At 37.3% G+C, this 22449-nt stretch overlaps 1 protein-coding gene across 2 annotated transcripts; it reads right to left on the reverse strand.

Annotated features, from left to right (window-relative positions):
* Positions 1 to 298: 298 nt before the first annotated feature.
* Positions 299 to 15994, reverse strand: LOC122008553 (probable xyloglucan glycosyltransferase 6). Of its 2 annotated transcripts, none has more exons than XM_042564315.1 (5): positions 15171 to 15994; positions 10879 to 11187; positions 1837 to 2127; positions 1628 to 1741; positions 299 to 1483 (listed from the first exon to the last, which is right to left on the reverse strand). In XM_042564315.1, the coding sequence occupies exons 1-5, from the start codon at positions 15912 to 15914 to the stop codon at positions 902 to 904; spliced, it is 2040 nt and encodes a 679-aa protein (XP_042420249.1). In that variant the 5' UTR covers positions 15915 to 15994; the 3' UTR covers positions 299 to 901. The 2 variants fall into 2 exon arrangements, with proteins under 2 accessions (XP_042420249.1, XP_042420248.1); XM_042564314.1 differs by having other exon boundaries at positions 299 to 1537.
* Positions 15995 to 22449: the final 6455 nt, after the last annotated feature.

Genomic DNA, 22449 nt, shown 5'->3' on the forward strand with positions numbered 1-22449 from the left:
CCATTATCATCTTTTCTAATCTCATCTTGGTTCCAAATTGAGAAGCTTGTAACAATAGGCAAGCGATAAGCGACCGACAACAATGTTCTAAGATGTTCGACAATCCTCAGCCACCTCCCGCCAACAATGGCCAGTGTCTACAATGACATTTTAGCCAGCCGTCGATGATCAAGATAGGGCCTTTTACCACTCCCATTCAACAGAGATAGGACAAATGCATTGCAGTCTTGCAAGTTTCTGCTACCTAAGTAGAGGAACAATCGATCTTTTGCTCCAATAAATGTTGACAACCAGCAGAGGATCAAGATAGGGCCTTTTTCCACTCCCATTCAACAAAGATAGGACAAATGCATTGCAGTCTCTTAATTCTTACAAGTTTCTTGAAAAAAGTAGAGGAACGGTACAATGATTTGGAAAAATGGAAGCCACTTCGGTCTCTTAATTCTTACAAGTTTATTGCGAACGAATACAGCTAGACGTCACAAATGATTCTATCTTGCTAAGTCTGATTGTTGAGTCATATGAATAAATATAAGCCACTTCCAACAAAAAATCGACTACGTATCTCCATCTGAATAGTAAATAACAAACAAAAGGGGATGGGACGAAAGAAAACCTAATGAATATGTTGGCCCTTCTACAACCTTCCTAGTGGAGCAGAGGACGACTATTGATCCACTCGGTAGCATCAGCAGGGCTTTTTCTGAAGTGAAATATACAAAATGAAGATTTGAAAGAATGAATAGCTTAAAGCAATTGATCCCGTCGTGGACTCCTTGATAGTCAAGATAAGATTTTCCATCAGTGACTTCGATCATGCTTTGTCAAGCCAGGAGTTGTGAATGACACGAGATTGCTGCTTGGAATTCCTTTTGGCATAGACCGAGCGAGGCAACAAGGCTTAGCTTACCTGCTCTCCAATGAGATCTAATCCAACAGCAAGGAAAGTGATTCCTTGAAACAACAAGAAATAGAAATGAATCCCCTGTGCAGACAATAAACTTCGTACAGAAGCAATTAACAAAATAATAGCAAGAGCAAGCTCCTTCCGGTATAGGCGATTCATCTTGGCTTTCCCTGCCTTCTTAGTGACGTCCAGTTTATTTAACTCAGTAAGACCAGACTCCGAGGATGACCTGTGGATGCTACTTTCTACAATAGGCTCGGGATCTTTTTGGATGTATGCGACCAAATCTGCTTCTGATGACCTTCCTAACTTCTTAGTAACTATCCATTCGTATGAACTTCCAAATTTGAAAAGTCCAGATATCATAGCATGGAATTTGGTCACAGACATTGTATTCTCGAAAAGAAGGTATGGTACTATAAATGGGAATGACTTTGGTGCTGGAAGTATGCTCATAACAGACATTATACCAGGTACATAACAGACAACCCACGCTGGCAAATGAGCTTCTGGCAGGAACATCGACAAAGGGAGTATGATACAGAACAGAGTAAACGAGTAGAATGGCAAGATCAGCTTCCTCAAAAGGAAGAAAAGAAAAATTAAGTTAGCCTTCTTAAAGAGACTTACCTGTCATATAGAGAAGCAACATCAGTTCAAAATTTTAAATAAAATTGGTCATTTCAAGTCCTTGTTTACAGATACTGGACTAGACCTCACCTTCGCATGAAGGATGTCAAAGAAACACAAACGAAACAGCTGCATTGGGCCTGAATGCCACCGGTGTTGCTGTTTCTTATAAGCCTCGTAGGATTCTGGCAGTTCACAAAGACACTGCACAATCAATTTGAATGAAATACATTGTCAATAAAAATTCACACAAAAACAAATTAAAATAAATATGAAAAAAAATTTGAACTTTAAGGAACCTTGACATCATTGAGAAAAACAAATTTCCAACCACAAAGGTGAGCACGGACGGCAATGTCCATGTCCTCAACAGTGGTTCTCTCTAACCAGCCACCAGACTCTTCAAGAGCTTTTATTCTCCATACTCCAGCTGTTCCATTGAAGCCAAAGAAATTGATAAATATTCCATTGACTTGTTGTTCAACCTCAAAATGGAAAGACAAATTTATGTTCTGCAGCCTTGTGAGAAGGTTTTCATCCTTGTTTACAAAGGACCATCTAGCTTGTACAAGTGCTACATCATCATTACCCTACAGAAAATATTCAAGAAGAAATAAAATCAGGACAAAGTTGCAATCATCTACCATTAAGGCTACATGCTCATTGAAAAAAGTTGTTAAACTTAGCCTTTGAGATATCGACATTTTGGAGGTCTGAGAACTATTCACAAATATTTCAAGGTGCATAATGTTGGTGTTGAAAGCACTAGATAATCCAACTTATGTTTCAATATTGACAAAGGTTCAAAATTAAGAGTTATTGTGATCTAACAAGCTTAACTAAGTGTGTAGAAAAGTCCTAGTTGAGGCTAGGCAAAGAATTCCTTGTCAAGTGGATTGGGCAACGAGTCATGGTCAAGTGGATTGAGCAAAGAAGTCCTGATTGAGTGAACTGGGCAAAAGTCTTGGTAGATCGAGGACGTCAGACAGAAATGGTCGAGGATACTAGACGGGAAGCCCTAGAAGTCATAGACATCAGGCAAAAGTCTAGACGGATCGAGGATCGGACGTTAAGCGGGAAGTCCCGAAGGTCAAGATCAAAACAAAAATCCAAACAGGTCAGGAGAACTAGATGTTTGGCAACTAGTTAAACTCTCTTGAAAGGAGTATGTGAAGACGCATTTCCCGTTAAAGAAAATGTAGACATTGGTCTGACCTAGGATTTCAACGAAATTTGAAAGTCAGGACCGGACAGTCCAAGACTTTCTAAGACATTTTTGTACTTATATTTCATATTATGTAGGTTGTGCTAACTCTGCAATGCAGGAAATCAAAACTGAAATTAAGGCATTCCAAACGCTCGGAATGTGTCTAGGTCGCCCGAAAAGGATCCAGGTGCCCGGAATGACCAGAATCCAGCCACACAAGCAGCTAAGTTGGCATACCCTGGTTGGTCGGCACACGTCATATTCCAAGTGCCTGGAAGGGATCCAAGTGCTGGAGAATGGATAGAGATGACTTGGATAGAGGTTCGTCAAGGTGCAACCGCATCAACGGCCCAGGTGTCTAGAAGGAATCAAGGTGCCTAGAAGGTGGATACTCACCAATGAAGTCAGATCGGATCAGATCGACAAAAGGTGCCCGAAAGGGATCTAAGCACCCAGAATGCCCTATAAAAGAAGGCTTCGACAACCAGTAGCTCATACACCATTCTTCTATGCTCAAACAACGCTCGTGTTGCTCCAAACCTTCACTACGACACTGAAACGCTACTCCAACAACAACGTCAAGTCTACATTCTTTCCAAGTTATCGGTAAAATTGTTCATTTATTATTAGTTGCATTTCATCATTTGTAATCGGAGTTTCTTGTACTTGACGAATCTATTAGTGAATTGTCAAACGAAAACACTCAGCGAGTGCGGACCATAGGGCTACAAACCAAGTAAAAACAAAGTGTCTTAATATTGTTTCCGTTTTCTTTTAATTCCGTTGCATTATCTCTCGTGTTTTTCGAAAAAAGTGAAAAAGCAATACGCGCTATTCACCACCCCCTCTAGTGTTGGTTTCGAACCTACAATTGATATCAAAGCGGGAACACTTTGAACTGGTGCAACCACCTTCTCAAGAATTTTTCGTTGTTTTCATTTTTCCAGTGTGTCAATCAGAATCGGTGCAATCACCACTTCTAATCCTTTTTCTCGCTCATGGTTTTTTGTTTTTCGAAGTTAGTGCAACAACACTCGAGTTAATTTCGTTCTCGCATTACTCTTCTCCCGCACTACTAATCCAAGACAAAGTCTTGGTACAAGTTTCTCCATTTGTTTTTTTTCTTTGCAAGATTTGTTTTCATGGTCCATTAAGAAGGCTTCAGTATCGCCTGCCTCTTTTTTCCGACGAGGACTTCGACTAAAGGCTAGATGAAGTTCCACCTAAATACCCAAGTGGAAATGTGAATCATCATTCAAACTGGGTTTGCACTACTGCTCGACAGAAACGGAATACCGATAGGATGCGAGAACGGGTTCCACACATGATGAAGAAAATCGGGGTGAATGCTAAGGTGACCCTACAATGCAACCTAGCTAGAAAAGAGCTGAACCGGATCAGACACTTCAAAAGTGCCAAAGACCTTTAAGAGAAGTTAATCAAATTACATGAGAGAACTTCCGATGCCAAAGTAAAAGAGATTTAATTTTCAATAAACTGTATAATATTAAAATGCAAAAAGGAGAATCAACAAATCAGTTGCATGCCCGAATTCAAGATCTACTCAATGACTTTCACTCAATCAGACAAAAGGCGGAGAATCGCGATGTAATAACATACACTCTCAATGTTTTTCCTAGGAATACCTTGTGGCATTTATGGTAGATGTTTACAAGGTTTCCAAGGATCTTTCAATTCTTAGACTAGATGAGTTATTTTTCGAATTTGAATTGCATGAGCAAACTAATACACTCCAAATCGAGAAAGAAATTGCTTTGCTAGCAGGAAAAATCAAGATGAAGGAACAAAAGTATCACTCCCGATTCAAGCCCAAGTCCGAAGACGAATCGGACTCCGAAGACGACAACGAGATCACCGCTGAACAAGTCAATCTAGTTCAGAAATTGTACAAGAAAAAAAGAGGCTTCACCAAACGCGAAATCAAGAAGGTGATCCAAACGAAGGGCAACTAGTCAAACCAAGCCAGACTCCCAAAAAAAGCAAGTTAGACCTTACATGTTACAAGTGCAACCAGAAGGGGCATTTTAAGTCGGAGTGTTCAAATCTGAAAGACGCTAAGAAGCAAAGAAGAAAGAAGGCGCTGCAAGCTACGTGGGACGAATCTTCGTCGGAAGACTCGGACGAAGAAAAGCAAGCCCAAGAAGGCATCCTTGCATTACCAGCATCATAGCAAGTGATCGACACCGAGTCCGAGACTAAATCCGAAGCCAAGTTCAAGTTAAGCCACGAATCCGTATCCGGTTCAGAAGGTTCCAACACCGCTGTAAGTACTGCTTTAGTAGATAAATTTTATAACATGATTTCATATTTAACTCGTAAGTTAGCCAAGTCTAACGTCCGGATCAAGTCATTCCAAAAGGAAGTAAAAACCCTTAAGGAGGAGATTAACCCAAGTCCTTTGACTGAATCAGTTCAAAGTGGAATTTCAACTCAAGTCCAACAATTTGAGGAAGAAAATTCCACATTGAAAACTCAAGTCAGAACATAAGGATTCATTGGAACGGTTTACTTTGAGTTCTAAAACTTTTAATATAATTCTTAAAAAATAAAGAGCCATATACAATCGATCCGAACTATGATATAAGGTTAAGTCACGTTTCAAATCATATTTATCAATTGTTAATCGAACTACTACAAACCAAGTCCAAGCATGGGTCTCTAAATCAAACTTGATTAATCAAGTTGGAACAAATCAATATTAGATTCCCAAGGGTCAAATTCATTATCTAGATAGACCTTATCGAGATTATGATTCGGCGGAGCCAATAGAAAAATTATTACTGCATGTTTGTTTGATTTACCACTTTATTTACTTGCCTATTTTTTGTTAACATAGAATGTTTAGATAAGGACTTAGGCTTGACTGAGACATGATCAACCTAGTACTAGGGTGGGACGAGATGATAGTATGTTAGGAAAACTTAGTTTAGGAGTCATGTAGTGTAAAGCGTACCCTATTTGATCTACTTAGCTAAATAAAACTAACCGAAACTACCTCGTCACATCCTAGACTAGTTAGACTAGGATTTTTCAAAAAGAACATTAAGTTATGATTTCTTAAAAAAGCTTTGTCTAAAAATGGTCGTTGCTCTGATATCCAAGAAAGCTCTGTGCCTCGCCCAGCCTGGAAACCAATTTTTAAAATGTGCACTTAATTGACTAATTGTTAAACCTGAATTTAACTCAAATGTCAATCAATCCATAAATTTCAAATTAAATCAATAAAGATAAAATTAACAATCATTTCACAAAACATATAAGGTTCCTGTTTGAAAATCTAGAAAATAGTGAGATGGACTTAGATCAAATTGAATATTAGCTCAATTAAACTTCAATTAATCAAGCTTAAATTAATTAAATCAATTAATTAACTTTAAATTAACCAAAAATTAATTAAACCTAAATTAAATTAACCTTAAATTAATTAAACCCAAATTAACTTTAAATTAACCTTAATTAAAATTAAATTAACCCCAAATTAACATTAAATCAAACTTAAATTAATTAAACCTAAATTAAATTAACCTTAAATTAAGTAAACCTAAATTAAAAGTAAACCCCAAATTAACATTAAATTAACCTTAAATTAATTAAATATAAACTAACCTTCAACTAACTTAAAGCTTAGTTAACACCTATTTAATTAATTAATCCAAAATTTACATAATTAATAACCCAAACTAATTAATTAAAGTAAGTAATCCAAATTTAATTTAATATCTAACTTAATTAGTTAAAAATAAATTAATCTAACTTTATTAATTTAAACTAAACTTAATTAAAATTAAAACCAACTTAATTAAAATTTAAATAAACTTAAACAAAACCTAATTAAAATTAAAATTAACTTAATTAACCTAAAACCATGAATTTAATCAACACACTCGAGGCGCCTGTAAATAATATAGGCGCCCTGACTCGCCTAAAACAAGCCGCCTGGATTCAATCCAGGTGCGCCCCACATCGCTGCTAAACAAACTCGCCTACGGTTTTGTTAAACCGCCCATAGTTTTAGGAATAAGGGCATGGTTCACTTCCATGCGCCCCAAAATGCCTCCTATACAACGCCTGGAACTGTCTCCAAGCACCCATATTTTGCCTATATAAGGCACCCGGAGCTTCAGCTCCGGGCGCCCAAACAGAATATTACCCTTTGTTTTCTTCCTAAATCTTAAGCCTACTCCGCTTTTGAGGTCATCATTTCTTACATAATCATCCGAAAAATGCCTCGGTAATACTCCTAACTCAAACTAATTCAAAATTTAATATTTTTAATCTTTCAATTATTATTAATAGGGTTAAGAGAAAGAACTCTAATATTGGCACCTCTCAAACCCCTAGTATTGATCCTAGATTTCTTACAGAGGAACTTAGGACTGGTTTCTGTCCATATCATATATGCCTCTTCACTCTAGATACATCTGTTGAGTTAATTGAGTATTATAATCTATAGAACATAGTTTATTGTTCCAATTCAATTAACAAAGGTTTGTGTGCTAAACTATACAATAACTTGGTTCGAGTCGATGACCTCACCTACACCACTAGGATAGCCGATAGGCACTTTACACTGTCCCCCACCATCATTAGAGAGCATTTAGCACTTAAACCCTTATCATGCACCTTTCTATGTTACCCTTCTAGAGACTTACCATTTGGTGATCCCTACTCCCATATTAGGCTAGATACAATATACTCATATTTTTTCGGAGGAGAGAGAGTAACCACTATGACCAATTGCGATCCGTTACACTCCGAATTCAGGACTACGTTTTATATAGGGTACTAGTTCTGTACATTCTGCCCTGACTAGTAGAAATATTGTCATGATGCAATCATTTCATTCTTTTCTACTTAATGCATTATGTCATAAGCTTAACATAGATATATTAGTTTATATATGTTTTATGTCATCATTTACTCGACCAGTATTAGCACTAGCAGAGGATTCACATGCCTTACTACCACATTTTGACTTCACTTTTAGCATCACTAGGTTTCGATGTCACCTTATGTGATGTCAAAAACCTAAATAGGTTATGACATAGAAGGTGTTAGAAACCTTTCTTTGGCTAGTGTTCATATAGATGATGAGGGAGTCATGTCATAGAAGAGAGAGGACTAGCATCAACCTGACTCAGAGGATCAACCTCATCCTAACCCAGATCCAACCCCAGTAGAGGACCTACCTGATCTTCTTGCTGATCTTCTTTAGCTTCCTCCACCCCTGGCTCCACCTACTTTAGAGGACAAAGTCACTAGCCTTAGGAGTCTGCCACTGGTCTCCGACAAAAGATTCATAGCCTTGGGGGAGAAGCAGACTCAATACCTCCAGCTGATAAATCTTGGAACTCAGATCTCCCATCCACCATCTTCACAGTAGACTGCCAGATTTTATGTCTTCAGACCGATTTGTATTTTTTTTAGCTACAGACTTTTTGACTGTAGTTGACTTTGTTTTCGCTTTTTAGCTTGAGTTTGACTTTAACTTATGCTCATGATGGTTGACTTATACATTTCTAATAAAAATTTCAGTAGAATAAGATATTTTCAACCTTGTGTTTTAAAAAACCTTGTTTTTCAAAACTATCTTCTTCAAAATTGAAAGTATAAAACTATTTTTTTTAGGGATTTTGTTTTCATTTTTACATTTTTCAAAATAAATTGGACTTAGCCTAGGTTTCCCCTAGAAAGCATGAACCTATACATTTAAGCCGTCAACATCTTACAAGCACATTAGAATTACTTTACTTGTGTATTAAAAAAAATTAGAATGGTGTGAGATGTTTAGGATCAAGCTTGGATTTCAGATACTTATATTAGTATATATCATAAATCTGGACTAAAAATACCATCAAGTAATCACTAGTTGAACATTTTTACTTAACTTGACTAACCAAGTGAAAACTACAATATTTTGGTAGTTAGTTAGTAGCTAAAGATTAGACATTTCTTTACGGAAAATAGATGAAGTATTTTTACATTTTATTTTTTAAAATTACTAAATATTTTTTTTAATCATGCTTGGACTATAAGAAAATCATTCTTTAATTGCTAACTTGGAATAAAAGGGCATTTTGATTAATTGTTTTCATGCATAAGTTTTTTTGCTAAATTCTATTATTTGAATAAAATAAATCATTAATTTTTCTTCAACAAATTGAGTGACATTTAAAAAAAAAACAAGTAATTTTCTTCAAAAAAAAATTGCAAATTTTCAAAATTAAATGTTTTGAAAATACCTATGTTTTGATTTTAAAATATTTTTTTCAAACTTTACTTTTTCCTCCTATCAAACTTTTTGAATATGACAAAGTGAGATAGAAAGGTTAAAGATAATTGATTTCTAAGATAAAATAGATTTTCAAAATATAGATTTTGAAAATATACTTTTAAAATTTTCAAAATATGCTTTCAAGCTTTTGAGGGGAGAATGTTAAATTAAGGAGAGCATTTTTTTAAATTTCCTTACATCTTTTAAAATTTCCTTACTTTAAAAAGTCAAAAGCATTTAACATTTAAAAAACTAAACTCAAACTTTTTATTTTGAAAAGTTTTTTTTTATTAAAATTCGTCTTTAAAATGCTATGTTTTACTTAACTTTGAACTAACTTACCATAAATCAAAAAGAGAGATTGTTGATGCTGAAAACACTAGTTCATCAAACATATATTTTGATATTGGCAAATGTTCAAAGTTAATAATTATTGTGATCTAACACGCTTAACTAAGTATGCAAGAAAATCCTAGTCGAGACTAGGCAAAGAAGTTTTGGTCAAGTGAATTGTGGACTGGACAGAAGTCTTGGTAGATCGAGGACATCGGACAGAAGTCCTAGGGGTCGAGGACACTAGACAAGCAACCTTAGAGTTGTAGACGCCAAGCAGAAGTTTAGAAGAATCGAGGATCGGATGTCTAGTGGGAAGTCCCGAAGGTCAAGATTAGATGTTGAGCAAAAGTCCAAACAAGTGAGGAAGACCAGATGTTTAGCAACATGTAAACTCTTCTAAGAGGAGTAGATAAGGATGTGTTCCCCGTTGAGGGAACAAAAGGCATCGGTCCAACTTAGGATTTCAGCGACATCCAAAGGTTAGGACCGGACAGTCCCGAGACTGTCTAAAATATTTTTATATTTATATTTCATATTATGTCTGTTGTGCTAACTCTGTGATGCAGGAAATCAAAGCTGAAGTTTAAGGCATTCCGGCACCTGGAATGGATCCAAGCGCCCAGAGGTCTGACAATCATAAAGGATCCAGATGCCCAGAATACCTGAATCCAACCACTAAAGCAGTTAAGGTGGCATACCTTAGTTGGCTAGCACACATCAGACTCCAAGCGCCTAGAAGGGATCCAGGCGTCCGAGAATGGATAAAGACGACTTGGATAGAGGTTCGTCGAGGTGTAGTCACATCAACGACCCAAGCGCCCAAAAGGTGGATAATTGCAGACGGAGTAGAATCAAATTAGGTCGACTCTAGGTGTCTGGAAGGGATCCAAGCATCCAGAATGCCCTATAAAAGAAGACTTCGACCAATAGCTCAGACATCATTCTTCTATGCTCAAACAACGCTCATGCTGCTTCAGACCTCCGCTACGACACCGAAACATTACTCCAACAACAACTCCAAGTCTACATTTTTTCCGAGTTGTAAGTAAAATTGTTCATTTATTATTAGTTGCATTTCATCATTTGTAATCCGAGTTTCTTGTACTTCTATCAATAAATTGTCCAACGAAAGTACTCAGCGAGTGCGGACCTTGCAATCGTTAGGTTGTGAATCAAGTAAAAACAAAGTGTCTTACTCTTAGCATTAGTTCTATATTCTTTTAATTCCATTGCGTTATCTCTCGTATTTTCTAAAAAAGTGAAAAAGTGATGTGCGTATTCACCCACCCCCAGCACTGTTTTCGATCCTAGACATATGTCTGTTTGCTAAAGCCAATGATGACTTTCTAGAATTTACATGGCCGGGAAAAGCATGATAAAATCGTGTTCTTGTTTCAAAGCATGAATTCAGGTTAAATCATGTCGTCACTTCTCAACCATGATATTCTCCAACTTAGCAGAAATGTTGTTTTCTACTCATCAGATGAGGAAGAAAAATGATACCTTAAAATGTGGGATTGTCTTTCTTAAGAAATCAGGTGCTGGCTGAAAATCTGCATCAAATATTGCGACAAATTCATAATCCTTCACATAATCACAGTTCATGGCAGATTTTAGGTTCCCAGCTTTGTAGCCTGTGCGAATAAGGCGGTGCCTATATATGATATGTACACCTTTCTGCTGCCATTTTTGCACTTCAGTGTTTATAAGACGTTGGACTTCCACATCATCAGAATCATCTAATACTTGAACTAGCATTCTCTCCCTTGGCCAATCCTGGATGCAAACTGCTGCTATTGATTGTTGGTAAACCTGTTTCAGGATTGAACTAATCATCGTAAACAAATGTACTATCCACCCTTTTCAACAAAATAACTGGCAGTTTCTTGTATTTAAAGTAATGAATATTCATAAACACATATATACTATGGAAAAGGAAAAAATGCTTATAACAGATAAAAACTTGTTATATATAGGTTAAATTAGTCAATGTAATAAAAATATTTAATTACTTTAATTTTATACTAGTGATATAATTTTGCATAGAGCTCCAGCTCACTAAAGGATAATACTCATTTAGCCAACTCAAATAGCTGGGGCAAACACAACTTGAGTTTGATGATGATACACAACAACAAAAACAACAACAACAATCAAGCCTTTTCCCACTAGGTGGGGTCGGCTATATGAATCCTTTTACGTCATTGAGCTCTATCTCCTATTATATCATCATCTATATTTAAATCAATTTTATCTTGTTTTATTGTTGCTAACCAAGTGTTTTTTTGGTCTTCCTCTTCCTCGTTTGATATGCATATTTATCATAATTTCACATCGCCTAACTGGAGCATTTATTGGTCGTCTAAGTACATGTCCGTACCATCTTAAACGTGTCTCTCAGAGTTTGTCCTCAATAGATGCAACTCCGACTTTTTCTCTAATGCTCTCATTCCTTATTTTGTCCATCTTCGTATGTCCACACATCCACCTTAACATCCTCATCTCTGCAACTCTCATGTTATGCTCATGTGCTCGAGTCATAACCCAACATTCAGCTCCATATAACATAGCAGGTCTAACTGCAGTTTTATAGAACTTACCTTTAAGTTTAAGAGGTACTTTACGGTCACATAAAACACCCGACGTTCCCCTCCATTTCACCCATCCTGCTTGTATTCTATATAAGACGTCTCTCTCAATCCCTCCATCATTTTGTAAAAATGATCCTAAATATTTAAATCTCTTGGTTCCAGGCAACTCGTCCTCTCCTATCTTAACAATTGTTTCATTACTTCTAATATTGCTAAATTTAAATTCCATATATTCTGTCTTTAATCTACTAAGCTTAAAAATGATGATTATAATACATGATTAGAAAAAAGAACTAGCAGGCTAAGAACATCCGCATTTGCTTTCTTATCCAAAATGCATAATTTAGGAGAAAAAAAGTTACCTTATTAAAATCTAGTCAACTTGAGAAAGCCATGAAAAATTTGATCGATCTAGCCTTCCTATTAATCCCAGCTTAATTCTTAGAGAACCAAAGATGGGAAGGAGAGAGTCTTCAGCTTATTAAATTATCTAATCTCACCATTATTCAAGATCCAATACAAAATCAAGAATTACTAGTTCAACCTTATCATCACTATTTAGACTCAATGTCTCACCTATCTTTCTATTTATTATTGTAGATCAGAGAGAAAGTAATACCTCACTCAATCAACAATGACCGCAAGACTTCCCTTCCTTCAACTAAATCCACCCTTTCTTCAACTAACAAAACAATTTGAACACAACGATGGGTCCAACTACATCCTATAACATTAAATAATGACATTTTTACTAAAAAAAACTATTGAAAATTTATTGTCATTGAGAATCTACACAATGATCCTATTATCCATTATAATTTATATTCATTAATTTCATATTAATAAATGTCACTATTTGTATATTGCGTTATTAATAATTGGATATGTAATGACCTATAATAGACATTCTTCTTAAGAAGTTAGAACATTTGTTGTAATCAATTTTGATAATTATGGCCACAACATTCTGGATTCCAAGGGCATGCAAATGGTACAAAAAAATACAAATAAACATGAGTCAAATTTGGATTTAATACAACTAGAATAAGACATAAGAAAGGCACACAGCGAAGAGCATTCCATTAACAAATGGAAGAAAGAGGAATAATAATCTTCAAATATTTCCTTGAACATTACAGAGTAGTTTGAATTTCTAATAGCAAGCATTAAAATGTTATAAGATAGATTACTTTTTTAATAAGAATCAAGGCAATACTCGTATATCTTATGAACCCTGATATGGCTTTCAGTATGCAATATTTCAGAGGTCCGGTTCAAGGATGGTTGTTGAGTATTAAACCATTCTAACAAAAGATGTAAATTGGAGTTGAGTATAAGCTAAACAACTTGCATGATCAGACTGGCAATGGTGAGAGAAACTACTATACTATCTTCTTTCTTTCTTTATTATATTTTTTTTAGTTTTTTTTATTGATATCAGAAGACTTAAAAATTGAGGTCAGGCCTTCAAGTGCCACCAGGATTATTTCATTATGACCACATCACAATTTTTGTGAGTCAACAGAGAAGTCTTTGCAGTGCACCTGTGACTTGGCATATAACTTTGTCGGTATGGGTTAGGCATAATAGTGTATTCATCAAACAGTTGATCTACATAATAGGTGGGTCATGCCATGCCACCCATGTAAAGATTATGTCATGTTTAGTTGGCTAACATATTAAATTAAACAAATTGTGTTAAGTTCACATTTATCAATTCATGGATCTAAAACCAACTACTATGATCCAATGACCTAAACTTTCATCCTCACAATAACATTGAAGATATATGCCCTAGAAAAATTTGAAAGGCATATACTTGGAGAGACCATCTACTATGATCCAATGACTTAAACTGTCACCGGAACAATTTGCCATAGAAGATATCTCCCTAGAAATTTTCGGAAGGCATATAAATGAATGCTCAAAAGATATGACAATATTTCCAGTTTTCATAAACTTTAATCTCATTATTTAGATACAAAACAAAATTTACTAAACACTTATTCAGATGTCACATGGCACAAGGAAAATTTTAAAACTTTTAGCTGCCTTAAGTACAGTTTTGGTGCCTATAGATATCTTCCAGAAGTAATACCATTCAGAATCAGATAATATTTGTGTTGACATGTGTTTAAACTTTAAAATTTAAAGATATCATATTAGCTAAAAGTGTGCATTCAGCAGGATAATTGTCAACTACACTTATGCTCACTACAAATCACTCTGTGATCTCTAAGCGAACTTCCAAATTCTTTCTTGATACTAGCAGATGGTTAGTTGAGAACAAGTGCAACATTAGCTGAAGTCACAAAACATATCAAGTAGATAAGTCTTGGAGAAATAACCAAATAACCAGGCTATGCAATTAATGGATACAAAAATTAAAAGATATGAAGGAACAACAAGAGCAATCAGCACACAGATACACAAGAAAAAGATGGCATATAAAGTATAAAAGTTTAAGCAATAATTAAATATTCTATTACTTGGAAGAAAAGTATAGTAGTGAAAAAAACAAGTTATACCTCATTAAAACAAAAATTTTGGATGGTTCATTAACTTCATTTCATAACTTCCCTTCATACATCAAGGAGGGTGAATCATGAAGCAATTAAAATGAAGTTTTGTGTTATAAAACAAATTAGGAGAGCAATATATAATGGGAAAATTAGATTAAAATTTAACGAAAAGTATAATGATGGACAAAATCTAGAACATCACATTATCTTAAAATATACACTTGGGTAAACTGATCATTTTCATTTAATTTAAGCAACTTGATAGGACGTATCAGTGATCAATAAAATGTTAAACCGAAGTTTTGTCCGTTTGGTGATTGATCTTGCAATTTTGTTGAATAAATAAAGATCGTCATTTAATACACTAAACAATTTTTGAAGATCACTGATTTGCACTGCTTAAGGTATGGTAATAAGCAGTGGTGTGCTAATCGAAAAGAGAATATTTATCCATGAGTGCCGAACTCTTATAGATTGTTGGCCATTTTCTATGCACAGTAATCTTCATGTGTGTGTGCATATACCAAGTTCTCAACCAAGGAAGAAAGTTAAAAGAACAATAAATAAATATAACAAAGAAATGTGAATGAAAAGGAAAAATATAAGAGCGAGATAAATGGAAAAGATGCATAATTTGGAAGATAATCAGAGCGACGGGAGGAAGGAACCTATATCAACTTACTTCTCGCTCGTTGCACATCGGGATCTGGAGCAGAACCATCGGATACTCATCAACATTGATCGTGTTTGCACCTTCCAAATCCCCCGCACTTCCATACTCGACCAATGAGACGGGCTTCAAGCCTCGGAGTCTAATATAGAAGCAGCCAATCGTCAAGACGAGCCGATCCACCGACTGCACAAGAAATAACACAATGCACATGTTGGCCAACGCCTGTACCGGAGGCGCGAGGTACGTCACCCTGATCATGAGCCAGTTGGCGTAGATGAACTCCAGGGCCTCGGCGGACGAGGCATATGACGGGGGGTTGAAGTGCCAACCCTTGAAATAAGCGATCAGCTCGAGGACGAGGAGGAGGATGGCTAGGACGAGGAAGCCTCGGATAAGGCGGTAGAGACGCGAGGCGGGGGCGGGCCGGTGGGTGAGTGTGGAGATCCGCCGGGCTGCAGTGCGGAGGAGGCCGAAGAGACGAGAGGGGAGGGAGGCGAGGAGGAGAGCCGAGCCGAGGAGGCGGAGGAGGAGGAACCAGGACAGCTGACGGGGGCTGCGTCCGCGGAACTTGCCGCCGTCGGCAGGGGTGGTGGGCGTACCGATCTCGACGGCGGTGGAATCGAAGGAGGCGTACCCGGCCGCGGTGGCCGGCAGCGGCGAATGAGGCGCGGAGGGCGAGAGGAAGCCATGGGCCTTGAGGCGCTCCTTGTTCCACCATTCTTGGAACTCGTAATTGGGCGGCGGAGGAGCCATCGGCGCGACGAGATCTCTCCCGCTCCCTTCCTTCCCCTCTGCTTTCGCACTCTTTCCTCGATCTAATTGGGGCAACAGCAGCCAGGAGGGGCAAAATCGGAAATGCAGTTTAATTTATTCGGTGAGAGGATACCCGAATTCGGAGGCCTCCGGATTAAATGCAAGCCCCATCACATGATACGGCTGCATTGCCGATGGAAAGTCGAAACTCTTGCTTTTGCGGCCTAATTGAAGAGTGATAGATATTGTGCCATGTTATTTTGCAGCGTGACTTGCATCGGATCCGAATCAGGAGAAGGAAGAAGCAAGTAAGCAACACCGCACGTGGTCTCCGCAGTCACCGACGGTGGCAACGGGGCCCGCCTCTTGTAGGGATCCCGTCCAGGTTCGAGAAACGGGCCCACCAAAAAGTAAAGATGCCTTGTGGGACCAGGGAGGTACGAGCGGTTGCGATAGGCGGGTCGCCCATTGCCCGCGGCGGAGGTATGAAATTTGTTACAGGATCCGAGTCCCCGTCGCTGTTTAAAGCGAAGCGGCATGTGCAAGCAGTCCATTCTAGTCAACGGGTCATGTGAACGACGACCGTTTGGTAGCAGTCAAAATCACTTTGCTAATCGCTTTAATGTTTTATTTATTTAAAAATTATGTCATTAAATACACTTATAAGGCTTAGTAAATATTAAAAAAAACCAGGACGATGATGCGGGGCGTCTTTTTAATTTTCTAAATATTTAAAATTCAAATCTCAATTTTAATAAATCAATAAATAGATTTTTTTCCATGAACAATTAATCTAAAAACTATTAGACTAATTTCTAATTTACTCTAATAATGAGTGAAACCTTTTATAAAATCGAGCAGATCACTTCAGGATTAATTGACGTAAGATAAATAACTAATACCAACTAAAAAATAAATAACTTAAAAGAAAGTCTTTGGAATTACGATGAAGTAGTTAAACCTTCCAAGTGATTAACCCCTGGGGTATCTCAACTACGACACAATATAAGAATTTTTCTTCAATGGGACAACAACCATAAGAATATTGGTTGTTTGAATGGACCTCTGTTAGTACTTCTCGATTTATCTAAGTGGTCGGTGGAAAACTTTTATGGAGTTGAGCTAGTCACCTTCAGGATTATTCGGCTAGAATAGTTGGATACCTGGATTAAAAAACACATAAAAATCAAAAGGTCATCTCATTCTTTCGGAATCATCAAAGAGGCATCTCATCTTGCCATCAACTCAATAAAATAATAGGGTTGTCCTCAAATACAGTATTCAATATTATTATCTCCTGCCACATGTATTAAATACAACGTTAGATAGATTTGACATATTCAAAAATATTCACATTGTAACAATTATGAAATTATAATTATTATAGTAGCTATGAAATAATAATTGCTATTATATAAATAATCATGTCTGAAATCAACAAAATCTAGACTATAGGTGAGGTGTTGCTAGTGTTGACCAAGTTCCCATGACCAGGAGGAGGAAGGAGATGAGTTGCTCTCTAAGTTGACTGAATCGTTGAACTTCCAATAAAAGCCCGGAAGAGGGAATCGATAGTACAAGAAGGTCGTTAGTCAATAGTTCTTGCAAGGTTACTAAAAGACAAGAAAAGGGAAACAAAGTGTTAGAGAGGCGATCAGGGGGTGCCCCATCTAGTTCACTTCAACACTCAAGTCAGTTTTCAGTGATATGAATCAAGAAGATGAGCAATACAACAAAGTAATATACATCTTTGCAGGCACACGCATACCTTTGCTCACAGGGGCAGGGCTTTAAATAATAAAAAACAGGAGATGTCACATCCGCAGTTGTCAGAGGAGATGATGCGTTTCTGACATAATGTCATGTTTTGGTATAGAAGGTATAAGTGTCTCATCTGTTGGTTGGTCCTAGGAAGATCGTACCGGTTCCGCTGTATACAAATTTTGTACAAGTGTCGAACATTTCCTAAACAATCTATTGTATTTTTTAGAAGTTAAATTAGGAATCACAAACGAAACTTAACATTATTGAATCCAAATTTAACTTATCTATTCTTAATGGTTTAGATTTGGATCACAAGCAAAACTTAACACTATTGATCCAAATTAACCTATGTTATAAAGTTAATTAAATATTTATTTCTAAAATCGGCTCCCAGGTCAAACATGGTGAGACACTAGACTTTCTTGGGTATGGGATCATCCACCACTGCCTTGACAAAGCCTTTAATAGAAATTCAATATTTAATTTCCTAAAATAACATTAGGTTTAACTGAAAAGAATAATCGAATAACAAATTAGAAAAACAAAAAAAAACACAACTCGAATTACAAATTCGAAAAACTAGAATCTAATGTCTCTTATGTTTGGAATTCTTACAAAGAAAAATAACTAGCATAATGCGGAAAATAATTACTAGTTATACCTTTTCTTTGTATGCTAATAACCTAGAGATCTTCTGCCGTATTCCTCGCCTCCTCTTGGACGTCGTGTGGGCGACGATCCTCCAAGATGAACACCACCCAAAAGCTTCTCTTCCTTCTCTAGTATCCGGCCACCACCACCACCAAGGAACCAAAGAGAGCAAGGGGAAAGGAAAGGGGAGAGATCCGGCCACACAAGCAATAGAATAAGAATAGATGCAATCCCTGTTGGCGCGGTTAGCACTAACGATTTAACCCAGGTTTTGATGAATGACAAATCAGGTTAAGTTAGTTTGTTGTTGTCTGACACTTTGATCGAGTGTGCAGGAGAAGTCCAGACAGGTCGACGGGCTGACCGGATGTCTGGCACGAAGCCCAGCTAGGTCGATGGGCTGACCGGATAGCTGACACGAAGTCCAAGCGGGTCGACGGGCTGACCGGACGCTTAGGCACGAAGCCCAGCTAGGTCGACGGGCTGACCGGATAGCTGGCACGAAGTCCAGACGGGTCGACGGGCTGACCGGACGTCTGGCAGGTAAGTGAGGTAAGTCACTAGAGGGGAGTGACTGCGAGGACGCGTTCCCGGGAAGGGAACATTAGGCGTCGATCCGACTTAGATCCATTTCGGATATCTAAGTCGAGATCGTGACTAGATTCCGGTCTCGGAAAGACGGAATCTATGTCATACTTTTTTCTATTAATTTGTTGAACTTTAACTGTGCTAACAATTTGTTTTACAGGATATATATTTGCCTCGGACTAACTCTATTTTGCAGGAGAAGGAGTTCCTGGAAATAGGAGGTCCGGGCGCCCGGAGGTAAGTTTTATCCAAACTCGCGCGTCGCCACGTGGAGCTTGCTGGTTGGACCTGCGACGTCCCACCAGGGCACCCGAAAGGGATCCGGGGTGCCCCGAGCTTCATATAAAAGAAGGGTCAGAGGGGAGCTTGAAAAATAACAACGAAAAGAAAGTCTTCTACTGCTTGCTCTACTGCTCTGCGCTCCAGCGACGCCAACAAAGATCCGACAATACGCTCCTTTCCTTTTCTTTAATTCTTGTCGGTATTTTCCTTTATTTTGCTAGCATTCCTGTACTTTAAATTGTAATTATTTTCGAACGGCTAGTGATTGCCCAACGAAAGTACTCACGGAGTACGGGCCTTCGAGTAGGAGTCGTCACAGGCTCCGAACGAAGTAAAAAACACCATGTTCAGTTTGTCTAAGTTTTTTATTATTCCGCTGCGCTTAACTCTTATTAACGCTGATTTTTCGAATCGATATTCACCCCCCCTCTATCGACGTTTCACGATCCAACAATCCCTACTTCTCTTCTTCTTCTCCTTCTCTTTGTATTCGGCCACACAAAGTATCAACAAGAGGTGGTCGGCCCTAGCATGAAGAGAAGCAAGGGTCGGCCCTTAGGAGAAGACTAGAGAGAAGAGAGAAAAGAATAGCATAGATTAGATATTTCCATGAGGTCTCTCCTCCCCTTCTTTTATATTACTTGTCCAAGGCAAATAAAGAAAGACTTTTTACAAAAATTAAAATCTTCCTCTTGTTTTTCCTTTTCCCCTTTTATTTTACCTTTTCTTTCCTCTTGATTAATTCAATCATCAATCTTTGATTGGTTAATTGATTGGTCGGGCCCTTGCTTGGGCACCAAGCAAGGGTGGTCGGCCACTTAAAGAGGAATAAAAACTTTGTAAAAATTTTATAAGCAAAGAAGGAAAGCTCTTATAAAATTTTACAAGCTCTCTTTTAATTTCTTAATGTGGATGTTAAAAAAGGAAAGTTTTTTTTTAAAAAAAATAAAACCAAGTTTTAAAATTTAAAATTTCTCTTCTAAATTTTCCTTTTTTAACATGGTTACAAAAATAGAAAGTTTCAAATTTAAAACTCCCTTCCTTTTTTCCAACAACAATGAGGATGGTTAAAGAAGGAAAGTTTTAAAACTTTTAAACTTTCTTTTAAACCATGTGACCTAATTAAAATAAGGAAAGTTTTGTAAATTTAAAATCCTTCTTTTAAACTTGTAGTTATGTACAAAGAGAAGATTTTAAAAATTTAAAATACCCCTCCTAATTTGAAATATAGTGGTCGACCCCTCCTTTGCTTGGGCACGAAGCATAGGGCCGACCCTCTTGAGGAGATGGTAGTCGGCCCTTGGCTTGGTCACCAAGCCTTGGGTCGACCCCTTTCTTGGACACCAAGATGGACTTTTATATGGATGGACTTGAGGCTTTAATGAGGCTATGACAGGGACCTAGAGGAGAAATTGGTTTTGGCCTTCCGACGAGCTTAAGTATCCCGTATTCGCCCCGAACACACAACTCAAGTTCATCAATAATAACTCATTCCACTATAGAGTTATTATTGCACTATCGCACCAATCCCAAATTACATTATGGGCTCCTTCTTATCATGAGTGTGTTAGTTTCCCTGTGTTTAAGATATCGAATGTCTATTAATTAATTGAGTTACTGACAACTCATTTTAATTAATGTCTTAGTCCAAGAGTAGTATCACTCAACTTCATTGTCATGTTAGACTAAGTCCACCTGCAGGGTTTAACATGACAATCCTTATGAGCTCCTCTTGGGGGCATTCTCAACCTAGATGACTAGGATACAGTTTCCTTCTATAATCAACAACACACACTATAAGTAATATCATTTCCCAACTTATCGGGCCTATTGATTTATCAAGCTAAATCTCACCCTTTGATAAGTTAAAGAAATAAATACTAAATATATGTGCTTGTTATTATATTAGGATTAAGAGCACACACTTCCATAATAACTAAGGTCTTGTTCTTTTATTAAGTCAGTATAAAAAGAACTTACCTTAAATGATCCTACTCAATACACTTAGAGTGTATTAGTGTAATTTATTAGTCAAGATAAACTAATACCTAATTACACTACGACTATTCCAATGGTTTGTTCCTTTCCATCTTAGTCGTGAGCAACTGTTTATAATTTATAAAGAACTGATAACACGATCTTCTATGTGTGACATCACACACCATGTTATCTACAATATAAATTAATTGAACAACTACACTTAACAAATAAATGTAGACATTTGACCAATATGATTCTTTTATTTCAAATATAAATGTTTACAAAAAGCTAGGCTTTTAGTATACACTCTAACAATCTCCCACTTATACTAAAAGACTAAGCTGCCATATCTGCTGTCATACATCTGATTCCCAACCCTTCATCATGCCCATCAAAAGCTCTTGCCTTAAAGGCCTTAGTGAAAGGATCTCTTAGGCTATCATCTGATGCAATCTAGGCGGCAACAATTTCTCCTCGTTATATGATGTCTCGTATTGTGTAGTACTTGCGCTCTATTGTGTTTTACTTGACTTATGGACTTATGGTTCCTTCGAGTTTGCAACTGTACCACTATTATTACAAAAAATTGTAATAATTTTAGATAAACCAGAAATCATGTTTAAGTCTATCATGAAGTTTCTGAGCCATATAACTTCTGTGGCTGCCTAAGAGACTGTCACATACTCAGCTTCTATGGTGGAGTCCGGAAAAGCATCTATGCTTAACACTCCTCCATAGTTATGGCTTCACCTCCTAAAGTAAACACAAAACCCCGAGGTCAATTTACTATTGTCCCTATCTGATTGGAAGTCAAAATCCGTGTAACCCACAGGGATCAAATTATCTGCCTTGTAAACTAGCATATAATATTTAGTCTCTCTAAGGTACTTTAATATATGCTTTACGGCAGTCTAGTGTCCTGGTCCTGGGTTACTTCGATATCTGCTAACTATGCCTTGGGCAAAACAGATATCCAGTCTTGTACACAGCATTACATACATTAGACTTTCGATAGCCGAAGCATAAGGAATTGCCTTCATGCCCTCTATCTATTTTGATGTTTTCGGAGATATCTCTTCAGATAAAGATTCTCCATGCCCAAAAGGTAAAAAAAAAACTTTCATGGAGTCTTGCATGCTAAAACGAGCTAGAATTGCATGAAACTCGGGATAAGCACAACATTCTTTTCTTGTGATCACTTTGATCCCGAGAATATGTGTGTATTATCCCAAGTCTTTCATATCAAATTCTTTAGACAATCATACCCTTA

This window comes from Zingiber officinale, chromosome 8A (genome assembly GCF_018446385.1).
Source record: "Zingiber officinale cultivar Zhangliang chromosome 8A, Zo_v1.1, whole genome shotgun sequence".
NCBI classification, from domain to species: Eukaryota; Viridiplantae; Streptophyta; class Magnoliopsida; order Zingiberales; family Zingiberaceae; genus Zingiber; species Zingiber officinale.

Excerpts from the sequence above, each read along its gene's own strand:
- LOC122008553 (XM_042564314.1), bottom strand. The coding sequence starts at position 15,914 with ATGGCTCCTCCGCCGCCCAATTACGAGTTCCAAGAATGGTGGAACAAG. Across the intron at positions 1,742-1,836 it reads TTTTTCTCAATGATGTCAAG|TGTCTTTGTGAACTGCCAGA; the intron begins GTTCCTTAAAGT and ends TTGATTGTGCAG. Across the intron at positions 1,538-1,627 it reads TTGACATCCTTCATGCGAAG|GTAAGTCTCTTTAAGAAGGC; the intron begins GTGAGGTCTAGT and ends TCTATATGACAG.